This window comes from Phaenicophaeus curvirostris, chromosome 13 (genome assembly GCF_032191515.1).
Source record: "Phaenicophaeus curvirostris isolate KB17595 chromosome 13, BPBGC_Pcur_1.0, whole genome shotgun sequence".
NCBI lineage: Eukaryota > Metazoa > Chordata > Aves > Cuculiformes > Cuculidae > Phaenicophaeus > Phaenicophaeus curvirostris.
In genome coordinates, this window is record NC_091404.1 from 7,163,063 (window position 1) to 7,175,125 (window position 12,063).

Below are 12,063 nucleotides of genomic sequence, written 5' to 3' on the forward strand. Positions count from 1 at the left end.
TGCACAAAGCAGCTTTTACCAAGAACAGCTATTACAATTGCGTAGAAACAAATGATTGAAAACTGTATATTAGGCACTTAGAGTTTAGAAAAGCTCTAATGGAGATTTAACACTTACTCTAAAGAATTCTTTGGTTGATCCTGAGTCCAAAGTGCCATAGGCTATTTCAGTTTGTTTAGCCAGGTCCTCTGCGCTCTCTATGGGAGACACCATCCTTTCCACCGTGAGGAAGGCAGCAAGATTAGCAGTGTAGGAAGAGATAATGATGAGAGTGAAGAACCACCAGACTCCTCCGACAATTCGCCCTGAGAGAGATCTATGGAAAAACACACATCATCAAATTGCTTTGAAGACATTCCTTGATTATCTTTTTTCCCCATCGTTGAAGAGAAATTCACATGCCCAACCCTTTTGTCCAGATCCTCCAGGTATCTGTGAACAGGCCGACTGTGAGACAGTTCCTCATAGCTTTCCAGAAAACATAGTGTGCACCTGGTCTTACCTAGTTAAACTCTCTCTCCAGTCTTTCAGTGAAAACGAGAACGGCCAATAAAGAAATAATTCATCTAAGCCAACCACATCAGAGGCTTGGAGAAGAGCAAGCTCTCCTGACATCCACAGACCCTTGGCTGGAGAAGTCTTTTGTCAGAAAACTTTTGTCTTTGCTTGCCCAGCATTTCCCAGCCTTTCTCAGAGTCTGGTTTTGCCTGCTGTGATATGCCAGCATTATGTTTCTTTGAGGGCTGCCCAGCTTGAAGGACATGAATGTACCTTTTACTGCATGGACTATCAAAATGAAACATGGAGTAAACTGCAAAAAGGAATCCAAGTCAACATTCAAAGGAATAAAACAAAAATGATCCAGTATCCTTCTCTCATCACAGCCTAGCAAGAATTACAGACTGAACCTGCATATTGAAATGAGGAGAAAGGCTGGTTTGTTTTATGTTAATTAAAATTTGCATGTTGCACTGTTCCAAGTTAAGCATATTCCTGCTATATAATCACCAGAAAAAGTGAAGAAAGCAGAAAAAAAAGTGTTCTGTTTTGCTTGTAGTTTTAGGGCTTTTTTTGTTTTCTTTGGTTTTTTTTTTCTTTAAAGGGATACCATAAGGACTAAAAAAAACCAAAAGGCTATTTGTAAACATATAATTACAAAATGCTTAGTGGTCAGAAGGTCTAGGTCCTTTCAGTAAAAGCTCACTATGCTTTAAAGCAATGGAACATCAGGATCAAAATATTTGTTTGGGGCTGAAAGATGTCACAGCCACACTCTGAGCAGCTGGTTGGGGGACTGCGCTGCCACGTACAGTGCTCATTCTTCAAACACAGACTGTTGACCAGGAACCATTTCAGGAGCTGAGACAAAGCTTTTTCATATCTTCCCTTAACGCTACTGATAGCAGCGGAGGAAGAATCAATCCCACATCCACTAAATCTGTGGAACCTGTGTGCTGTAGTCCTCAGTTTGTATGAAGGGAAGAAACAGAAAGCAAGAAAACTCTTACCTGTTTATTTGTTCCCTTCAAGCCCCTCAGTGCCATCCCCAGACAGTGGGTACAAGTTGTCCTACCAACAGATGGAGACGGGAAAAAAGCAAAAGCCTTGTGACATGCCCTTACCCCATCGACACGGGGGGGTCAGCTGGTTGGAAAACTGCCTAGTCTTGGCCAGAGCCTGTGATTGGCAAAGCCATTAAAAAAATCCCATTAAATTATTATGAACAAAAGAAAGAAAAAAGTATCCATTCAACATTAAAAAACACATCAATGAAAAAAAGTTGCCAACACAATAGAGAGCAATCTGGAATGGGTTAGAGAAACGCGGAGACACAAACTAAGAGGTGAAGCACTATCCTCTGCTCTTGTCTGCCCAAGAAACTGAAGCAGCAGCAGCTCCCACTGAGAGGGCAGATGCAGGCAGGCTCCTGCCAGTGCAGCACACACCTCAGGACTGCTGCATCAAGTCCCTACCAAGGCACAAGGCAGTTTAGGTAGTTACAAAGCTTAGGGAAGCTTGAGGAGTAAAGCATCATCTCTTTGTCCATCAGGAAGGAATGATTTTTGATGTGTGAACTCAAGAGAGTCATAGCCATCGCTCTGGCCTCTGTGCGCTTCCTCAGGGCAGGCACACATGCGTCCATCACCAACAAGTGGATGAAGCTTCCCTGCCTTTTTTGAGGGTCTCCCAAGAGGATAAAAGGCTTCCAAATTTCAATCTGATCTGTCTCCAGCTGTGCTTACTAACAGAAGGCTGCTGAGTAGCTGCAAAGGTAAGCTGCAGAAATATATATCCAGAATAATGTAGTAAGTCAAGGAATCTCTCTACCTTGCTCTACATTCTTTGTAGGTCTCCAGTGAGTATCTTGGGAATTTACAGGTGGCTAAAAGTCCTTTCTGGCCAGATCCCTTACCAGTTAGGGTCTTGGCTTTAGCTGCTTTGTAAAACTCAATACCCTACACACCCAATTAGCTTTCAACAAGCATTGGTGTAATTTCAGGCAACTACAAAGCAGTGCCTGCTGAACTCATCGTGTAAGACTCCCTTTGGAGCCAGTAGAGAAAAAGAGAGAAGACAGACACCTTCAAAAAGAGATTTATTGCACCTGCTCTAGTGTGGGATAAATCTGAAGGTGCCCATCTGTCTCATGACTTTGGAGGGAACCGAGATGCCTAACTGAAACGCAGACTATTGCTTTTAGATGGCTACATCAGGTGAAATTAATCTTCCTTTTGCTCATTCCTCCACTACGTACTTTCTGCCTTCAGAAAAGACCTGGAGTTGAATTCCCCCTCCCTGCAGAGAGATGGACAGTTTCCGAGCCAGACTGAGCAGAAGTTTGGCTGCCAGGTACAGCAGATGAAACATCCACTTGCACACAGTAAAACTAGCTTCATATGGGGTTTCCAGGCTCCTGTGGCCCTCTTGCATTATAGTAGGTCTTAAAAGACAAAGATGAAAAAAAGACTTGCTGGGGCATTTAAATAAATTCAATGGAACTACTGAAACAAAATAGTATGTGTTCATTCTGCCTACAGCTTCCCATAGGAAATGTCTTACTTGCATTGGTAGCTGCCCCTTTTGTTAGCAGGACAGATGGGTTGCTGGGATGAAGATGTGCAGAAGACAAGCGCTTTCCAAACCAGTGAAACCTCAAGCCCACGCTGCTGTAACATAAAAGGTCTGTGTCGAGCTGCATGCTCACAGGACGTACTACACACAGAGAAAGGTAAAAATAACTTGCCCCAGAGATCCTGCAACCTGCATGAACCAAGCCAGACAGATACAGGACAAAAAAAGGAGAAGAGCTGAGAGGCAGAGGAAGGTAGGCACAGCTGGATCCCTCGGCAAAGAAGGCAATTCCCTGTGGGTCCTACATACAAGAGAGGGGGCTTGCTAGATGAGGACCAAAGCTGTTCTCAGAAGAGTTGAGGTCGCTTGAAAGAAAACTGCATGTCACTACAGAGTGTTTCTCCCAGAGTCTTCCAACGGACACGAAAAGGAAGATTCAACAGCTGCTGCTGTGAAGCATTCTGGGCTGACAGAGCTGTAATTGGTGGGAGCACAGGATGGGGCAAAATAAAACCAAAACAAACCACAAAGCTGACACTGAAGGGAAGACAGACAGACAAGAGTCAAAGACCAAAAACATGGGACAAGCATGGCCTGACAGCCTCCTTGTCCAAAGGATCCCAGTTCACCCCAGTCCATCTGCTGATAGGAAGACTCCTTATACCCACTGCAGGGGCTGGTGTAGAGGGATGCGGGAGAAAAAAGGATTAGTAGACAAACACCAGGCTGGTAATAAGAAAATACTTGTATGGTTTGAACTGTGAACCACAGAAACATTTGTCCATTACTCAGATCATAATTACAGAAAAATCAATCACAGCTTTTAATACCAGCACCACTTTTTCTGATGAAGACATACCTGTCAAAGTGCACAGTGTTGTAATTTAGAAACAAACAACTAATGCTTTATGCCAACATGTCATTTTTCCAAATTACCTCAATAAAGAGATACTTTGAACAACATTATTTTAAAGTGAATTAGTGTGTTAAAATATGAGAGGCGTAACAAAGACTTGGAATAACAGAATTGTAACTCAATTATCAAAACAACGTCAGATGATGATTTCAAAAGGAAGTAAACAGGAAAAGTGCATACCTTGAGAGGAAATTTAAAAGGAAGCATGGAGTCAAATGAGAGCAAATTAGTAACAAGAGAAGAACAAAATAAATATTCCAATTCACATTCAGTTTCCAGAAGAATATTACATTCAAACAAAACCTCATTTATTTATCAAAATAGCTTGAATTTTGTTTCTACTTATGGTCATTAAACAGATTTGATTTCCAACAGTACACAGAGATAAAAAGCTTCTCACACTACTCAGTGTTTAACTGGGCTCTTCTGATCAATACAAGATGGCTGTTATATTGATAAATAATCCTGAGCAACTTTGGTGCAAACTCTCCTTGTCCAGAACCCATCCCTGTTCTGTGCACATGCTGCCTGGTGCCCCCGGAGCTGTGGGCTCAGCCCCTTGCTCACACACCCAGCCAGCCCTCTGCCTCTCCTGCCAGCCTCACCCGGGCAGGCTGCCCTCGCCTCACCTCTGGACACAGAGCACAATCAACTACAGCATCTGAAGCGCTGACTTGAGATGCTTCCATCATAGGAACTGGCAGTGGGAGTTTCAGAAATACCTAGTCACCCAACTCTCATTGCTGTTTTGAAAGTCCCACAAAGTCATTCCCATGGCCTTTAATAGGAGTCTCTTCAGCCTTCTGCTGTGAAAACAGGCATCTAGAAATACACCCCTTAAAATGATCAGCCTCATGAGATAATTTTTAATGAACCCCCTGTCTTTTTCCATCAGCAATTAATTAATCTAGCCTCTTTGTTCCACATGAATAAAGAGCAAAATGAAAATACATGCTCTCATAGAGATTTAAAAGATACTTTTGCTTAGAATAGTGTTACAAATTTGACCGTGTTTGCTCCTGATTCCATTTGCTGTACACAACTCACATTAAAGCAAGTTTAATAATCTATTTTTGATCCACCAAAAGTGAATTTTGAATGCTTTAGCTCACTATGCAGAAAACGCGGCAGCCTTTGATAGCAGAAGAAAACTGCTGGAACAACGGCTCATTCCATCAAGGGATGCACTAACCCCCATCCTTTGTCTGCTATCTGATTCTGTTTAGATGACTCCTATTAAATACAGAGAGGAGAGTATAGGGATATATCCTCTGGAATATCCACACAGCATACTCACCGAGGATAGATCTAACTAGTCATTAGATGTCACAGCTGTTCCACACAAAGGCAGCTGAAAGAGCCTTTATCAGCAAGCACAAAAGTGATCTCTCCAGACTGCTTGTCGGCATCTCTCTACAAGTGCTGCATGCTCTCATATAAGAAATTTATTCAGACAAAACTCACAATGGAAGAATGAAGCCCCTTTTAATGGCAATAAAATAGTATGAAACATTCATATCATCAATGTACTGTGAATGGCGTAACCTTACAAAGTTATGGATTCAGAATGGAATGCTCTGGAATAGACCCTTCTACGGAAAAGAAATCTGACATTTAATCAACTTAAATCAACATATTGGTCAAAGGAACAGTGTTTCTGGAATTTAAACCAAGGTATTAAATTTCTATTTTCACTATCAGTGCATGCAACTGCCTGGAATCTGTTATCATGAAAGATAACAAAATAACTGGACAATGTCTTCAAACGAGGGCCATGTATTAATACTGAGCTAATAGCTTCTGACGGATAAATGAAACAAATAGGTTTACTGCTGTCTCTTTCTTTTTGGTAGGTATTAACAAGGCACTTATCATGGTAGTATTGAAAAAAACTAGAGTATGTTCCACTCATTATATAAGGTAAAAGGCTGAACATGTCAGAGAGTCATATGAGAGCTTAACAAAAATCCTATGCACTTCTATTTACTGTCAATAAAGAGACCTAGTAGAAACAGTGCAGTGCCTGCAGCTTTCCATGTGATGTCCCAGTGCTTATTTCCCGGTCCTTTATATTGGGCACACACATGGTCAACAGCAATTTAAATGTTATCACTACTCATCACCTTTAACAGCAAGCAGAGAGGCAAAGTTCTAATACAAACTTCAGGAATAAAGCAGAAACACAGTGTATAAACAGGAGGAGAAGGCTCACAGCTCTAGCTATACAGTGAGGCAGCACAACCAAACACTGATAACTCTGCGAAGTCTAACGTGTCCATATCCAGGCATAAATATACACATTTCGTATGGGATATATGTGCATCTGTCAACAAATACGAAATCTAATGGCTGCTACCAAGAACTCTAAAACATATCCACGGCTTGCATCAAATACCAGCAGGCACACACTAGCATCTCTGAAACTCCTGGATTTCACTGTGATCATTAAGACATTTGAATGTGCAATGACTGTGAACTTAGAGGATTATTACATTGTCACAGGTAAAATCATGATCCTTTCCATAAAACTTCATAGAAGTTTTATCACTTGCTTCACTGAGGCTACTGGAGATCCCTGCATGGCCAGGTAAACCTGGTAACCTGTCAGTGATTCGGGTACTGAAAAAGGTACACAGCTATATGGAGATCGACAAGGTGTATTTTGAATTTAAGTGCTTAATTACAAAAGATCTCTCTTGCTTTAATTAACAACCTCATTAAAAGGAAAATCTGCATCCTGTTTGTACTAAGTAGGTATTTTTAATAATTAAAATAGAGGTAAACTGGTTATTAACACACTGTCGTACAAAACAGAACTAGTGCCCCATCACTAAGAAATGAGATAATTTTACTGCTTATCCCCAGGAAAATCACCAAAGTATTTTACCGGTGTAAATGCAGAAGCATTATATATATTATTCAAAAAACATCTGTGGTGTGCATTGTTCAGTTACAGAGAGCTTCACTATTCTCAAGTGGTTTTCAAAGTGCTTCTTTAAAAAAGAAATGCAATAGTTAACACCAGTGCTCTCTGTTAAATCAGATCTAGTATCAAATGCTATTTAATATAGATAGACTGTCTTCACGAGTAAGAAAGAAATCTTTGTGGAAACTGGCAATGCTTACTTAGACCATATTGACTATTAATACAGGGACAACAGATCAGACTGAATTACAACAATATACACATACAGGGTAGAACACAATAACTGTCAGAGAGGAACACATGGAGACTGGAACGTAAGGAAGATGATGGTAAGCAAATTAGTAACAGATGAAAGGATGCTTCAAGAAGAACAAAACTAAGAGAAATTAGGGTCAAAGGAAAGTAAAAAGCACAGCAGAAGCCACGATGGGAGTGGAGGTGTTTTAAAGTGCTGTTGCATGTGAGTTTTCAAAAACAATTCTTATTTTGCAAAGCAGAATGTTATATGCACCAAGGAGATGACCGTAAAAATGAGATATGCAGCAAAAACACGGTAGCCCTCCAAGCATTGCTGAAAACAGAAAACCCTATGCATTTTACAGCCTCAACATGGTGTATATAAGTTTGGCCGAAATGCATAATTGGCATTTTAACACAATGCCACTCACTCTGGAGGTTAATTTCAGCAAGCAAGGCGGCTTTATGATGATGCTTAGCATTGAAATGAATGTCAAAATAAAAGTTGGAATTAAAAAGAAATTTGAAAAAGTAACATATATGCACCATGGCATTAGAAAATGACCATAAAATGCAAAAAGGTGATGGAGTGGTATGGAACAAACCTTGGAGAAATATCGCATCCTTGCTGCATAAAGGCACCCAGGGAAAACCAAAGGCTGTTAAATATTCCAAATTCATTTGGAGGGTCAGGAGGATTCTGAGGGTCACGTGGTTCTTCATTGCTGTCTTCCAAGTGCCATTCATAAGGGCTGAATCTGCTGACTAGGAAAAGAACTACGCTGACGCCAATGTAAGCAAAGACTATACACATCCAAATTTCATAAGCCAAAGGATCCAGGAAAGAGAATACGCCCGGTTTAGATTTCTGAGGCTTCTTGATCATGATGGAGATGCCCAGGCTCATAAAGGGTTTAGAAAAGTCGATGACTTCTTCTCGCACCAATGTTATGGTGAGGGGTGCAACAGCTATATCTGCTCTCTGAAAAACGAAAACAAACGCAAGTTAGTTACAAAACAGTCACAACATATTCACAATCTAGAGTCTCAGATGATAAATTACAAGGGGGCATTTTCTTTGCAACCTAGTTCACAGTCACTTTAGTTAAGGACTGCGTGATATTGCCAGAAAACTATTAACATGAAAAATGACTACCAAATACGTGCAAGGGCCTCGAGACAGAGGTAGATATGTATCAACATGTATTTGTTAATCTAATAAGTTAAAATAGATGAACAAACACTACGCAAACTGGACAGTGTGATGGCAACAACATCATTTTCTAGCGACAGACTCTTTCCATTCATCTGTCTTGAAGACTCTGGGCAAATTATGTTTGTTATATTTTAATTTGCTCTTGTCCATTCTTTCTACAAGTTCTCCTGCCTTACTGATCAGACCAGGATCTTTAAAGGGAACCTAAAAGAAGTAACCAGTCTCTGAATTTCAGCTGCATTTGGGTGCTGCCTCTCAGATACTCCATTGAAATCCCATTGCAATAAGAGACAGAAGATGGTAAAGTAGTGGGGTGATAAGAACCAGATAGCCCACCCTTTCTGTGGTCACTGAAGGACAATCATACAGAATTACAGGTCCATGAGAAGTAAATAGCCTAGGTTACCTGAGAAGAATGTAACATGGTATTTTGCAGTATAAGCTATGCCATTCTATTATACAGAACTTAGCTCTATAGGTCTATAGCGTAGACCATGCTCTGGTCTGCGTCACCTGGAAGCACGTTCTCATCTCATTGCACCTTTCACCACCGTGTTGGTATACCCTGAACCAATATGAGATGCACACAGAATATCAGTTTTAAATGCAGCCAGAGGCCATGGTTGGCTAGAACTCTTAGCACTTTGACCATGGCTACCGTATTTCATCTCAAACTAATGAGGTACTTACAAATTAATCCTTATTAGAGCAAGTTTAATGAATCAGGACTCCTGCAAAGTCTTGGCGATGATTCCACACAAAGTGAAGCTCAGGTGGGAGGCAGGTTCCTTACTGCCTGGAACTTCTGCTCCTGGACAGCCAGCCTTGCAAAAGCTCATTAAGGTAGGAAAAGGCTGGTTCAGCTATAAGAGCATTTAGTTTCTGTAGCGTTTTCCTGGACTTGAAGAAATTTAATTCTCCCAAAGTAATATTTTAATTACCAAAGTAGACACGGTGGAGCTCTTTGTAAGTGCTGATGCAGCATGCAATAAAGTCTGTATCTCCTTCATGAGCAGCTGAGTTGATGCAGGATGTTTCTGTGGGGTTTTTGACAGGATGAAGCTGATGCTGCGCTGAAGCACAGACAAATCAGCTTTTAAAGGCCTGACTGTTACCATGTCCTTATTGATATCATACAGTAGGGATTTCTTTTTAAATGATTTTAAATTGCATTTTAATATTACAGGGGATACAAACATATATTTTTCTGATGCATTTCTGTCGTCCTGCTTTCCTACCATTTTTGATTGGTGCTTGATATACTGGAAACAGCAACAAACACCCTCATGCCCTAAATGGATATGGCAGCAATTGTTTTCTGCAGAGGGAACAAGCACGGATTCAAACAAAGGGACTCAGGAAACCCTTGACAACCAGGGCACTAAGAGGGGACCTACTACAATCCAGCACCCGAGCCTTGTCCCTCACCACTTCCCTGCATATTAGTTGTACCAGAGAGGCTAAAAAACAGACTGCTCTTTGCTTATTCATTTAGAGATAGTGTATTTGAAATGGAGAGCTTATGGAGAGCTCTAAGCACCCTAAAGGATCATTAATAATTGCAGCACAGTTGTGAATTTCCCTCCCTGTTATAGCTGCAGATAAGCAGAACCCATAAAAATTGAGCTCGATTAAAAAGAACACAGCCACAACTATGCTCTCCCTGTGCAGAACTGGAGGGGAGTTTAAGAACCTCAACAACTAAGCTTGGCTAATCACTCATGACTAATGGTGTTTCAAACATCATCTTCACTGCATTTGAGCTGGGCAAGAAATGTCACGGATTCCTCTGAGGCTTGTTCTGTCTTTGCCTACTAGTGTGGGAGAGACCGATATAGAGAGGACACGCAGCAAAGAGGTGCTACCCGCTCTGTTCAAAGCTGACCCCAGCGGGGCTGCAGACCTCAAGATGCTTAAGGGGAGGGAGAAAAAGTAGCAAATGGAAACATCCCTCTTTATGGCGAAAGAAAGCTGGTAAGATGTTCCACCTCTGTAATCCAAAAGGAGAGATGGAATTCTTCAGTTTATAGGCTTCAAGGTGAGTCTTCCTAACTTCAGAGCCATGCATTAGAGACAGCAAGAGATACCGGCCACTGCTCCTGCCTGAACATCACTCATGCTTGCAGAACTGAACAATTTCTTTGCTGGTGTTGCTTTTTAAGAAGTGGGTCTGGGCTGCAGTCACTTGTGTGATGGGAAGCCAGCTGGCACTCAGACTATATGCAGACCAAAGCAGAGGGACACTGCCCCATTTCCATTGGGAGCCAAACCTCCAAGCATCCCAGAAGTACTGAATGCAGGTACACAGTGGCATCAGAAGAGACTGCCCTGGAATGACAACAGAGCACATTGTGGGACTTCTCAGTGCGTTGTGAGGCTTTCAAGTATCAGAAAAGAGCGTCAGACAGAGCAACACATCACCTGTGGCGTCTGCTGGTAAAAGCTACCTTGTAAAGAGAATCCAGTACATCCAAGGATATCTGAGTGTGTGGAGAGGCTGGGCCACGGTGGCAATGTTACACTTATTTAAAACAATAGCTGATATCTCACTAGCAACATGCTGCACTGAAGTCTTTATGTGTATTAGCTGAGCAGTATTAAAAGGTATTAAGGTGTAAAAACTGCAGTTGGCCTTGTCTGTCAGTTTGTTAATGTTCAGTCCATGTGTGCTTTATGTAGATGCCCACAGTTCCTTCTGAGACACTACTGCTGAATGCAGATGAAGGAATTAAGGGTACATCTGGTTTTTGAGCTGTGGATATAAAACACACTTCCTCTGTCCGTGCTCGGATGCAGGTCAGTCAAAGTGCAGGACCACACCAGCACGGCTGTGTGCCAGGGCTGCAGTCCTGTCCCCGCTCCACGGGGGCTGGGGTGTCCGTGGCTGCCTTTGGGCACTTGTACCTGGGCTTCCCTCCTGTAGAAACCAGGGCTGAGGGACAAAGGGCGAGCTTCTCCCGTTCACAGGCTCTGCCACAGACTAAGAGCACATGGGACATTTTCAGGAGATTCAGCAATCAAATTAGTCTTCCTCTCCACTACAATTCAAAGGCTGTACATGCCATCTGCAGTCTTTCTCCTGCTGCTGAGAGAGCTGGAGAGGCCAGCACCATGCAAGGCTGGTTAGTCTGTTAAAGGCAGGGAGATGTGTAGGTGGTCCCACTGCAACAGACTGAGGAGGCTGCCGGCATTTGGAGGACTGTCTGTCCTTTACGTCCCCGCTTCGTTACTTTATACCATCTTACATACTGAAAGGTTTTTATAAAGACTTTTTTTCCTGAGGAGAGTTTTGAAGACTGTAAGCTCTGGCTTCTCTTTCCACTCCCGAAGCATTTGTAGTTACAATTAAGATCTGTGTTAAACCTACTGTCAATTAGCCTCAGCGATGTGAAAAGCATCAGGCCCAGCGAGGGAAGGCTTTCCCTGGCTGAACAGTGAATGAAGAACAGCAGCCTGCTTTAAAAGGGAAAGAAGAAATAAAAGCCTACAGAAAAAGGCTTACCCTACAGAAGAGAAAAGATGACTGTCTAGTGCTCAGCAGCTGGCGGGTACAAAGCCCGGTGCACCAGGGCGTGCACAGTGGGAGGTGCTGCTGCTCATCAGCCCAAGTGGAGGGCACACATCGTTAGCGGGCAGATCACCGGAGGACAGCCTTGCTGGTTTGCTTTGCTGGTTAAATTTAAATAGTAATTCAGT

General features: G+C 42.2%; 1 protein-coding gene across 7 annotated transcripts in view; it reads right to left on the reverse strand.

The window, feature by feature from the left end:
• GRIA3 (glutamate ionotropic receptor AMPA type subunit 3) overlaps nt 1-12,063 on the reverse strand; it is a 146,900-nt gene that overhangs the window by 34,909 nt on the left and 99,928 nt on the right. For all 7 annotated transcript variants that reach the window (XR_011338334.1, XM_069867314.1, XM_069867312.1 and 4 more), the window contains 2 exons: nt 7,757-8,133; nt 118-316 (listed from right to left, as the gene is read on the reverse strand). Coding sequence is in view for 6 of the 7 variants with exons in the window: in XM_069867314.1 (XP_069723415.1) it covers nt 118-316; nt 7,757-8,133 (576 nt within the window). In the remaining variant the exon portion in view is untranslated. The remainder of the gene's footprint in view (nt 1-117; nt 317-7,756; nt 8,134-12,063) is intronic.